At 48.7% G+C, this 13,183-nt stretch overlaps 1 protein-coding gene across 1 annotated transcript in view; it reads left to right on the top strand.

Moving 5' to 3' along the window:
- The window catches only part of LOC144763060 (NACHT, LRR and PYD domains-containing protein 3-like), a 421,888-nt gene that overhangs the window by 106,052 nt on the left and 302,653 nt on the right, over positions 1-13,183 (top strand). The window contains exon 3 of the mRNA XM_078648365.1: positions 11,651-11,679. Coding sequence (XP_078504491.1) covers positions 11,651-11,679 — 29 coding nt within the window. The remainder of the gene's footprint in view (positions 1-11,650; positions 11,680-13,183) is intronic.

The raw sequence follows: 13,183 nt of genomic DNA, 5'->3' as shown, positions 1-13,183 counted from the left end.
GCGCTCCACCAGGCCCCTTGTCACCTCCGTCCTCTCCACGCCAGCGAGTCGGGTACCTAGATCGAGCTTCTCAGCTCCGCCGGAGGTCTTCCCCGACTTTGGGCGCCATCTTTGTGTAGTGCTTCCCTCCGCACTCGGTATCAGTCGGGCGAGGGAGAGGGGGGGGGTCGACTCCAGGATCCGCTCAGGATGCTCGGGCTCTCCCTACCGTCACCCACTCTCAGCAGCTTCAAGCGGCAAAGCAAGGATTCCGCTTGCTCTGCGTCCGGCTCCCTCGGGTGCTGGCGGCCGCCATCTTGGTGTAGTCGGGGCGCACGAGCGGGCGAATCTGGAGCTGTTTTCTCTCCCAGAACGCCACCGTTTCTGTAATTTCTTGCCGCTCTCTAGTGCAGGGCACATTCGGGCTCCCCCTCGTCGTTTTGGGGAGTGGTGGAATCAGTATTTTGTCGGATCTTGAGGCAGCTCTGCAGGAGCTCCACAGTAGCACGTCCTAACCGGCCATGCTGTTGGCCACGCCCCCCCGCCCTCTCTTTTTTTTAACCTCTGGGCATTAGGAGCAAACATGTTGAGATAGATTGCAACCAAGGGGCCTACCAAGGACAAGCACCGGATTAGGCGGTACATACGAAAGCTCCAGCCACTTGAGAGTTGGAAGACTTTTTATGAAAGAATGAGAAGGCGTCATTTTAGCTCACTAAGACCCTATTTTAAAAAACCTAAGTGAAATTGAGGAACGGATACATTGTCTGGTTAAATCTTTGCCTAATACTCATGTATCCCTTATAGCCGGTGGATCAGATGTGGCTGGGGGTGTTGCCAGGGATGGGGGTGTTGCCAAGGATGGTGAGACACAGCATTCTGAACCTGCCCCTGGATTAGCGAGCCAGGTTGATTCCTCCTGTTCAAGGGCTGTACACCAATCCACAAATGGTACTGATATACGACATCACCCAGAAGGGCCAATAACCAGGCAAAATCAGACAGTACATAGCACAAGAAACAATCAAGCAATTAAGGCTGGTAATATCTCTGTAGAAGGATCTCGAAATACAGGAGCCCCAAATAGTCAACTCTGTGGTCAAAGATCTCCTGGTCCCTTGTGCTCTAATTTACACTTACCCCCAGAAGCAACACCATATATTGTGGTGTTGGCCAATATTCCAACATTAGCATTAGGAGTTATGGAGCACTGGTCAACCCTGAGGAACAAATCCATTCACTTCCTGAGTGCTAGAACAGGCATCAGCAAAAGGTTGCTATTTGCAGAATTCAAACTGACCCGTCGTATAGGATGGGTGGGGAAATCTAATAAATCTAACAAATCTCTTCAGGGGATTGCATTGTTTTGACCTTTAGTTCTCCAGGTTTTGTTAGGACCATAATAAACAGGGTGGAGAATTGCTTTGAAAGCATGGAGGGGATAACTATTCTGCCCTTGGGATTCTTCTACCAACCATTGAGAGCTAGCTGGCATACTGCTTGGAGGATATTTCACCCGGACACCTTAGAACACACTTTTTTCCCCCTACTCATAAATCTTCACCCACAATAGATTATATTTTTTTTAATCCTCTTCTCCTTCCTAATCTAACTAATGCTAACATTGGGTCTATTCTTATTTCTGATCATGCCCCCATTCTGATTAATTTAGATCTTCCTTCCGAGCCTTCTAAGCCTCGCAGATGGCTTTTTAACAATTATTTACTTAAAGATCTCACTTTGTCGGAGCGTTTCAAAGAGTTTTTGTCGGACTTCTTTCTCAGGAATGTTACTCCCGACATCCCTATCCACACTATTTGGGATGCCTTTAAGGCTACAACCAGAGGTTTCATTATTGATTATGTTGCTGCTAAAAAGAAACAATGTATCAGAGACTCAGTTTCCTTCTTAGCCTCCATTAAGAAACTGCAGCATGCCCATTTTTCTTCTAACACTGAGGATACATTTAAGAAACTAGTCCAAGCGAAATTGTGAATTAATAGAAAATCGACGGAAGATGCTCTGGAGTCCTACTTAAAGCAGTTTGCTGCAACAAAGCTGGCAAACTGCTTGTGAACTTCCTGAAGGTAAAATCTCAAACATCTGAAATAACTAATATTATAGATGATGATGGTGTTAACCATTTTAAAGATGAGGGCATCTTAAAATGTTTTACGGGTTTCTATAAGACCTTATACACTCCTGAATCTTCTCCTTCTGACACGGCCCTGGATTCTTTTTTTGAAGCACCACCTCCTCGTTCTTTCCCCTCTCCTTATTGTTCTGTATTAGAAAAAGACTTATCCCTCTCTGAAATCAAGTCAGCCCTAACTCAATTACCTAAAGAGAAAGCCCCTGGCCCGGATGGTTTTATGGCAAAGTTGAATTCTTGCTTTTCTCAAATTCTCCTCCCTCACCTCTTATCTTTATTCCAATACTTTATTTCTCCTAAGGAGGCCCGTGGCTCCTTTCTTGAAGCCATGATATGTTTAATTCCAAAAAGGACAAAGATCCTTTTTCTTGTGCTAATTATCGCCCTATTTCTTTATTTAATTTAGATTGCAAGATTTTTGCTAATGTTCTTGCTCTTCGTATTAATAAAGTTATTCCTGACATGATTGGTTACGAGCAGACAGGGTTTGTCAAATGTAGAACAAAGCACAAAGGACATGGGAGTAGCCACCCCTCTGTCCTGCCCCTCCCATAGGAGGGAACCCTGAATCTGTTCTACCCTTTCCAGTGAGTATAAAAGGGGATACCTGGTTATAGGACTTTACATTTTACCTGGACAAGATTCTACAAAGAAGAAACCAAGTATTTTGACTGTCTGCATAATGCTGGATGACTCTCTGCACCACTGGACGACTGAAGAATCTCCTTTGGAGTAAAGGAGTTACTCCCCTGCAAAGCAGGCACCTGAACCGCAACTGACCAGTTTGCATCTCCCGATCTTCTAAGGACTCCGAAGATTTCTGCAACACAGGAGGTGGGTCCCTGAAGGTCTTTGAGGTCGATCTGCCCTGCCAAGCAAAGCTGAGGCCAGTTTCCCTCGTGGGGACGGCACAACCCCTACCACTGTGCACTGTGTACTTTTGCTAAGGCACATAGTGACTAGCATTTCCTGAAGTAGTGCTTTGGACTCTGAGTAGTCCCGACCCGAGCAGTATTTCCTCCGAAGATCTCCGGCCTCCTCGCACTGTGTGCTCCATGGGCCTGTACTTTGTAATCCTGCTTGAGGTCTCCTCATGATCCCTGGTCCGTTGGCCTCTGGGTCCTGGTGAGGGTCATCACTTGATTTTGTGGCCTTACCTGGTTGCTACAGACTCTCCACTGCTTGGGGAGTCCCCTGGACCTTGCTGGTCCACACCGTACCCTGTTTCCTCTTTCCGCCTGGGTTGCCTTGCCAAGACTTGTTTGGGGTTCCATCTGGACATCGACCCTTCAGCACTCGACATCCTTCATGGGACAGCTCACCTCCGGACTTTGGTCATCCTCGACATCTCGTGGTCCTCGTGGCTGAAGAGTCAAGCAGCACCTATCTCACCTGAAGCACCCAACATCGGTGGGCATTGACCTACTGAGCCCCTGTTCACATGAAGTGACCCTGACTCTGTCCCTCACCTCAAATCCAGGATTGTGTTCCTTCGGACACTTTCTACTTCCACGCAGCAGTACTTCTCAGCACGCTATTGAAAACGACGAGGGTTTTCGACACCACTTGACCCCTATGAACCCGGCTCCTCTGGGATAGGTAACTTGGGTACCTTGGTATCCACACGTGGGTTGGCCTTAGAATCTTCTAGTTCTCATTTGTCTTGCTTGAAGTCCTCTCCAAAGTGTACTTAAATTGTAAAACGGTAAACGCAATTCCCATAGCATTGTACGGAGCCCGTATCCACGTTCACACACTGCACCCATCCTCCGTGGGGTCCCAATATTCTCTCCTGGGGTGATTCCTTGGGGTCCCAGTGATTCTATGTGCTCTAGGCACTTTGTCTTTCTTTCTTTCTTTCTTTCATTTTCTTTTTCCAATCCTCTTTTCTTTCCTTTTTTCTTCATCCTTTATAAAATTTTAAAAGTGCTCATTTTATACGGTACACATTTGTTTTACTCTGTTATTAACATTGGTTTTAGGTTTGTATAATTTATGAATTATAATGTTTTAATCTTTTGTTTTTCATATATATATTTCTTGTTGCCCTTTGTACTTCTTTTATCATCTCTTATCATAAATTCTGTACCTTGCTTTTTATTTGTTTCAATAATGCTCTTTAAACACAAAGATGCTCCCTCTTCATCAAATCTACCCTCAGCTTCACCGAGAAGATTGATTCTCCAACATAGATCTGTAAGACTCCCACCTCCATATCCTGACTGAGGTGGAGTATCAAAGATTCTTAACGCTCTTACTAAGTGACAACCACTAACAATACAGGGTGCTGCGGTTCAGTCCCTCCAAGTTCTTTTACAGAGTTCATGGCAGTGGTTTTAATGTATCTCAGAAGGACAATGAATTTCATTTACCCTCATCTTGATGAGTGGTTCCATAAAGATATTTGCTGGCAGGGGCACATCAGTACTTCCTAATAGCCATATCTACCCTTTACTGCCAGGTTTTATGTGGCAGTCAGGAAAAGTCAACATCAATTCTATGGCAGAACCGGAGGTGAGGATTATGCTCTACATTCTTTATTTTCCATCACCAGCAGTATTCAACTTTAACAGAAAAAAACTCTCTTTCCAATGGAACATCGGGAAAGATCAGTAACAGAGAGAAAGAATCCAATATAATCCAGCTGTGATTAAAAAGATTTATTGTAAATACAGTACAGCAACTGGAAGCAGTCATACCAGCAAAAGAGCCAAGTGCAACTGCTGTCCAGATGTCTAGGATTTCAGCTCCAGATTCCAATGGACCTGGAATGTACAACAAATGATAACAAGGTATCTTTATACACACAAAATGAAATATAACATATCTCCCTTATATATAAAAAAATATATATAAAATAAAACAAAAACGAAAATAACCATCTATCTAACAAAGCTCACATTTTTGGACGGTAACATTCGTGTAGAGTCTTTAACACTGTAAGCAACAGAATCATTATATGAAAATACAGAATCATGACCATTGTGTTGACAACCATGTGACCCATTATGAATATCCATATTACAATCCAAGTCAGCATTGTAGACATTCAGAAGAACATTCATATTCCTAAAATTCTCAGGACAATTAGAGACCCGTCTGACATTCCACAATTTACCATCTTGAGTTATGATAGAATTTTTAACAACCTTGGTGATCTTAATTGGTCTAGCAAATCTACTCATACCATTACCTATAAAACCAGGTTTCTAAATTCTCACCCATTCACCTATCTTAAAATTATGCTCCATGGTATTCTACTTCTTATTATACCATTCTTTGTATTTGTTTTGTTTTTCCTTTATTCTAATGCTGGTATCATTCTTATTATCATCATTCCTTATGTTATTTTTACATTTCTCTTTAAGCCACCATGGACAAATATTGGAAGCAGGATCACTACCCTTCAAAAGACGGAATGGTCTGACTTCTGTAATAGAATATGGAGTGATTCTATACATCCACAATATATCCCTTAATAAATCTTTTCAGTCACCCCTTTGTATTAGAACATCAGCAATGTAGCCCTTCAACACACGATTCAAACGTTCCACTTGACCGTTTTCATGTGGTGCATAAAGTGACGTGGTGACATGTTTTAAATTGTGACATTTGAGATAATCTTCCATATCTTTTGAAATCAATTGGACCCCATTATCTGTAACAATAGTTGAGGGACAACCTTCCCTTGCAAAAATCTCCTTAAAGAAATCTAAAACTCTAGTGGTGGTAGCCATTTGAACTAATTTGACCTCTGGCCATTTTGAATGATAATCCACTACAACCAATGCGTAACGTGAATCTGAAGGAAAATTCATAAATGGACCAGATATATCAAATGCCAGTTTTTTCCAAGGTTTCTCTGGCCAGTCCTTAGTCTTAAGGGGAGGTACATTGACTTTAATAATTTTTTCACTTGAAATACAAACATTGCACTCTCTAACTACCCTATCTGCCATACGATCCATCCCTGGCCACCAAAAGTAAGATCTTCTTAATCGTTTCATACCTGACATTCCTGGATGCGACATATGTGCTAACTTCAAAATCACTTCCCGCACACCAGTAGGTGGCACACATTTACCATTTTTATATACAATATCACCTTCTAGTTCTAAATCATCTGCTACATTAAACACGGGCATAAGATGTAATCCCTTCCCTTCCCTCGCCCATAGCCCGCCCCACTCCCCCCTCCCAGCTGCTCCTCCCCCCCACTTGTCCTCTTATGGAGAAAGCCGCATGGAAGCGCAGCGGACGCGCGCAGCGGGCGCGCCGAAGGCGCACCAAAAGCAAGCCCTTCTACGCCCGTCCACACCTGGACCGCGCCCAGGACCAGGACCCCTGCCCCTCGTCGATGCCAGCCCACCCGTCGGACTTACGACGCCTCCACCGTCCACGCACTCAACGCCGGCCGGAACCCCGCCTGCCACCGAGCCACCCCGAAACGCACCCACGGACCCTTCACCTGCCAAGCCTGAAAATTTACATGCCTCTGAACCTGTACCACACCCGCCAAGCCAAGCGCCAGCAACGATCACCTCAAGTGCATCCTGCTCAACACCCGCTCCGTCCACAGGCACGCCGTCGAACTCTGGAACCTCCTCGACACAACATCACCAGACGTCGCCTTCCTCACAGAAACCTGGATGAACACCTCCTCAGCCCCTGACATCGCCATAACCATCCCAGATGGCTACAAGATCACCCAGAGGGACCACGTCAACCAAACCGGAGGAGGCATCGCCATCGTCCACATAAACACCATCTGCATTACGACCAACTCCGACGACACCCTCACCGCCGCCGAGCACCTTCACTTCCAGATACACACCGATTCTAAGACCACCCTCAGAGGCACTCTCATCTACAGACCCCTGGGACCATGCACACAATTCAGCGAAGCCATCGCAGACTTCGTCAGCCCGCACGCCCTCACCTCCTCTAACTACATTCTCCTAGGGGACCTCAACTTCCACCTCGAGAACAACAATGACAGCAATACCGCCGCCCTGCTGGACAACCTCGCCAACCTCGGACTCAAGCAACTGGTGAATACCCCCACCCACTACGCCGGCCACACGCTTGAACCCATCTTCTCCTCCAGCAAGCACATCTCCTTCAGCCACTCCACCGGACTACACTGGACAGATCACAGCTGCGTCCACTTCAACTTCAGGAGAACCACATCCCTCCACCACCCGCAACAGGTTCCCCGCAGAAGCTGGAGCAAGATCACCGCCGACCAGCTCACCACCTCCCTCAGCCGGAACCCTCCCACCAACACGATGGACCCCAACAAAGCAGCCCGCAACTTCACACAGTGGCTCACCAACTGCGCCAACGACCTGGCACCACTGAAGAACCCTCCCAGCAGACCCGGAAGCCAGAAAACCTCATGGTTCACCAATGACCTCAAACGCTCCAAGAAAACCTGCCGCACCCTCGCAAAAGCCTGGTGCCGCGACCAGACAGGAGAAAACATGACAGCCCTCAAGGACGCCACCCGCAAACATCACCAGCTGATCCGCACCACCAAAAGGACAACATTCAAAGAATGATTGGACAACAACACCCACAACAGCAAGGAACTCCTCAGCATCGTTAAAGAGTTCTCCAACCCCAGCGCCTGCAACAACGACATCACACCCTCGCAAGACCTCTGCGATTTACTCGCCTCGTTCTTCCACTGCAAGATCGCCGACATACACAACAGCTTCGGCGAACAGACCACGCACCCTACGACCGAACCAGCACCCCCCACCACCACCTTCTGGACCTGGACCCCGGTCAGCACCAAAGACACCACCCGCATGATGAACACCATCTACTCCGGCTCCCCAACCGACCCCTGTCCACACCACATCTTCAACAAAGCCGACTCCATCATCGCAAACCAACTCCGGGACATCATTAACAGCTCCTTCGCATCTGCCACCTTCCCGGAGAGCTGGAAACATGCCGAGCTCAGCGCCCTCCTGAAGAAACCCACCGCGGACCCCACGGACCTCAAGAACTTCCGCCCCATCTCGCTCCTCCCTTTTCCGGCCAAAGTCATCGAGAAGACCTTCAAAAATCAACTCTTCGCCTTCCTCGAGACTAATGGATCCCTTGACCCCTCGCAGTCTGGCTTTCAAGCAAACCACAGCACTGAAACCGCCCTCATCGCAGCTACCGATGACATCAGGTCCCTGCTCGACAACGGGGACATAGCTGCCCTCATCCTCCTAGACCTCTCAGCAGCCTTCGACACCGTATGTCACTGCACCCTGATACAACGCCTCAGCAACTCCGGAATCCAAGGAACGGCCCTGGAATGGATCATCTCGTTCCTCGCCGGAAAAACCCAAAGAGTCCGCTTCCCCCCCTTCCGATCCACGGCCACCGAAGTCATCTGCGGCGTTTCTCAAGGATCCTCGCTCAGTCCCACCCTCTTCAACATCTACATGAGCCCTCTCGCAGCCATCGCACGCCAACACAACATCAACATCATCTCCTACGCTGACGACACCCAGCTGATCCTCTCCCTCACCAATGACCGCGCCACTGCCAGAGCCAACCTCCAGGAAGGAATGAAAGACGTCCCGGAATGGATGAAGCTCAGCCGTCTGAAACTGAACTCAGACAAGACGGAAGTCCTCATCCTGGGACCATGCCCCTCTGCCTGGGACGACTACTGGTGGCCCTACGCACTGGGCAACGCCCGCAAGTCCACGGACCATGCACGCAACCTGGGCTTCAGCCTGGACTCATCACTCACGATGACCAAGCAAGTCAACGCCGTCTCATCATCCTGTTTCAACACCCTGCGCATGCTCAGAAAGATCTTCCGGTGGATCCCCACCGACACCAAGAAGACGGTCACCCAGGCCCTCGTCACCAGCCGACTGGACTACGGGAACACCCTCTACGCTTGAACCACAGCCAAACTCCAGAAAAGACTCCAGCGCATACAGAACGCCTCTGCATGACTCATCCTGGACATCCCCCGTCACAGCCACATCTCTGCCCATCTGAAAGACCTGCACTGGCTCCACGTCAGCAAGAGGATCACGTTCAGACTCCTCACCCATGCACACAAGGCTCTCCATGACATGGGCCCCAAATACCTCAACAGCCGCCTCACATTCTACACACCCACCCGCCAGCTCCGCTCCACCAGCCTCGCCCTCGCCGCCGTCCCCCGAATTCCCAAAGCCACTGCCGGAGGAAGATCCTTCTCCTATCCAGCGGCCAAGACCTGGAACTCCCTCCCCACCCCCCTACGGCTGACCCAGGACCATCTCTCCTTCAGGAAACAACTCAAGACCTGTCTGTTCGAGCAGTAGCGACTCCCCTCTCTCCCAGCGCCTTGAGACCCTAACGGGTGAGTAGCGCGCTCTACAAATTGTTTGATTGATTGAAGATCTTCACTAATATTCTTTCTTGTTTGCCAGCCTTCCAGAATATACTTCTTAACTAATTGCCACAAAGGATCATTGTTGTCACTAGATTTCCATGTATCCTCTGAAATATCAGAAAAAGCACCAACTACCACATCCTGAATGGTGGTGACAATTTCCAAATCATCATTATTTTGTGAAGACTGTGTCTCACAAGGATGACGTGACATAAAATCTGCCATAAAAAATGTTTTCCTGGAACAAATTCTGTGATTAAAAAGATTTATTGTAAATACAGCACAGCAACTGGAAGCAGTCATACCAGCAAAAGTGTCAAGTGCAACTGCTGTCCAGATGTCTAAGATTCCAGCTCCAGATTCCAATGGAACTGGAATGTACGACAAATGATAACAAGGTATCTTTATACACACAAAGTGAAATATAACACAGAGGTCAACCAATAGGCAGAGGTACACGTCCTGAAAGGTTAGGGGCTGCTGGGATACGTTTTTTTAATTCTCCTGCTCCACCTGCAGTTAAGTTGTTTTCTGTATTCATGGCTTGATGCTGTTTCTTTCTGCTTGATTGTATTGCATATTGCTTTTTTCCTTGCAGCGCGAGCGCTTTCCTTATTAGCAGCGAGCTCACCACAGTCTTCACAGCTGCGGGAGCATCTCTTATCGCTCCTTTCGCAGCTGTGTTATTGTGGGCTCTGCGGTAGCCCTGAGGGCCGCTAGAAAGCACCTGTGTAGCGCGACTCACGTCTCATTGCTCGGCGGGATCGCATATTCCTGTCAGTGCGTTCCCCGCCAAGCTGCAGCCTGCGCCTGGAAGCCTTTACGCCTGGGTGATCCCGGGTCTGTATTTAAGCAGCCTGGCGCCTGTATCGGGTATGTAACGCAAACGAGTACCCTTCTGAGTACACATTTAAGGCTCTCATTTAAATGGGGCTCGGCCCAGGCACACTATTACCCCCGATTTGTGGTTGAGAAGCCCCTAGGGTGCTTGTTACCCATATTCCTGCAGTTACGCAGCCCAAATAGAGGGTTTTCAGACCTGCCAAAGCTCTTGAACCACTGATTTGCCAACTTTCTGTGCTGGGTGTACCTCTAGTGTTGGTACATAGTTTGCAATGGAAGGGGATTATGTTCGATGCCTCCATCCACCAGGCAGTCGCAGCATCCATGGGGTTCTTTGAAAGACGCATTATGCGGATTGCTTACTCCTATGCAGGAGGCCTTGCCTCGGGGGAACGCCCCCCCATCCCGCGCCCCCGTAAGCAGCAGCAGGAGGCTGCTGTCGATCTGGGGGCATTTGAACGCCTTAGAAAGGCCTTCCTCGGGCGCGCTTCTCACTTGCCACTATCGACACTAGATGAGGTGATTTCCTTATCCCTGCAGGGGGGGACGTCCCTTCCAGGCCCTGGCTTCCAGCCAAGAGTGGAGGATCTCCAGCACCCTCGTTCCACGGAGTGGCCTCCGGGAGATAAGGTGGCACAGTTTGTGTTGAGCCGCATGAGAAAACCCCTAGAAACGGAGGTTAGAGCCTGCTACGGGTGGAATGCCCGCGTCCCGCCCTTGCGGGCAAGGTGACAGTCAAACCTGGAATAGATGCTCGAATGGCTACCTTTCTCCAGAAATATATTCGTGATCCCAAAAAAGGAATTGATAGGTCCTGGAAAGCTTCCCAGGACAAACTTTTGGACGCTTGTGGCTCCCTCACGATAATCTTGGATCTTGCGGAGGAGGCCAAAGCTTCCGGTTCCGCGCTTTCTCCTCAATCTGTGTCAGGCTGAGACCAGCGTGCCATTTTGTTCCTGGGCAATGCTGATCATGCCCTCTCGGCTGAGAGGAGACGCTCCTTGTTGCTGAAAGTGGACCCCAAAGTAGGGGATTTGGCTTCCTCGGAGGCGGGTGCTGTGGCTGATGGGGGGCTCTTCGGACAACCCTTTGTCAAGAAACTCACAAAATTTGTCTTAATCTTCACCACTTTGGATAAAGCTCAGCCTTCCATTAAAAGGGTGTTCCACCCAAAAGTTTTAGTTGTGGCCGGTTGTGGCAGAGGGTGCTCGACCGGCTATTTCTACACCCAAGCCCCTGTCAGAGGCTTCAAGAAGACGCAAGAACAGCCCAGACAGGAGTTCTTCCATTCAAGGAGAAACAACAGGTACAGAGTCTCCAGAGGCGCAACCAGAGGTCACTTCCAGACCCAATCAGGTGAGACTCTCCCTTTACCCACAGTTGCAGGATGGGGGCAGGCTGGCACTGTTCACGAACAAAAGGGATGCTGTCACTTCTGACTCATGGGTTTTGCAGAACATCAGGGTTTTTCACATAGAGTTTTACGGGACCCCAGTACAAGAGTCCCGCCCCCGTCCACTGGTCTTTACGGGAGCCCAGAACGCCCTGGTAGACAAAGAAGTACAGGACCTATTACACAAAGGGGCGATTGCTTACTCCTCCCTCCATTCAAGGGGTTTTCTAAGCAACATTTTCTTAGTGGACAAAACAGATGGGGGTCAATGCCCAGTAATCAACCTAAAGGAGTTTAACAGCTGGTTGGTGTACCGCCATTTCATAATGGTGGGGATCCACCTGCTGCGCGACCTCCTGCGACCAGACGACTGGATGGTGTGACTGGATCTAAAGGACACGTACCTGGCCATCTCAATTTTTTCACCACACCGCAGGTTTCTTCAGTTTCAGTGAAGAGGCCAAGTGTATGAGTTCACAACACTTGCTGCCGGTCTGTCGCCCGCATCTTGGTACTTCACCAAGGTACTCAAGCCAGCGATAGAGTATCTCAGGGTTTGGGGCTTCCGCCTCATTATATACTTAAACGACCTCCTCCTTTTGGCTCAGTCCCCAGCATTGCTTACAGACCAACTGAAAACGATGGCAGCTCTGTTGCAGGGCCTCTGGTTTGTTATCAACGAGAAGAAGTACCTTCTCACCCCGACCAGGCAAAATACGTTCCTGGGCTTTGTCATAGACTCAGTCAACAAGGCGTCTCCCTTCCAGGAAGGCTTCCAAGATTCGTCTGGAACTCACGAGAACCCTGGCCAGATGGAGAACGATCTTTACAACGCGGTCATTACACCGCAGTATGTTTACATTGCGGTCATTACATTGCAAGTCGTTAGAATGACTTGCGCTGGATGGCACTCTAAACTAAGAATGTAGTATCCTTTACTATACCAACACCTTCTCTACTTTTATGTAGGCTGGAGTTCGAATTGTAAATCATACTATTCCTAAGTCCAGTGCCCTCCAGCACATGTCGTTGTAACGACTTGCGTGGGAACAAACACAATTTAAAAAAACGTGTTGTGAATGTATGCAATGTAACGTCATACATTCGGCCAGATCCACTATTTCCCTCTGGCAAGTTGCCAGGATTTTAGGCCTCCTATCGTCCTCCATACAGGCCATCCTTCCAGGGCCTCCCCATTACAGAGCCTTTCAAGGCTCAAAGCCACCAATCTAAGAAAGGGCCTGGAGTATGCGGGACAGGTTCCTCCCACGGACGAGGTAAGGTTAGAGATGCGGTGGTGGCTGGACCATATGGAGACCTGGAACGGGCGGGCCATTTTCAGCTCAGTCCTGGACATGGTCAAGTAGTCGGATGCCAGCAAATCAGGCTGGGGAGTACGCTGTGGGGACTCCTTTAC

Source organism: Lissotriton helveticus, chromosome 6, assembly GCF_964261635.1.
Source record: "Lissotriton helveticus chromosome 6, aLisHel1.1, whole genome shotgun sequence".
NCBI lineage: Eukaryota > Metazoa > Chordata > Amphibia > Caudata > Salamandridae > Lissotriton > Lissotriton helveticus.
Note: the sequence above shows the minus strand (reverse complement) of the source record. Positions and strands in the feature narration are given on the sequence as shown.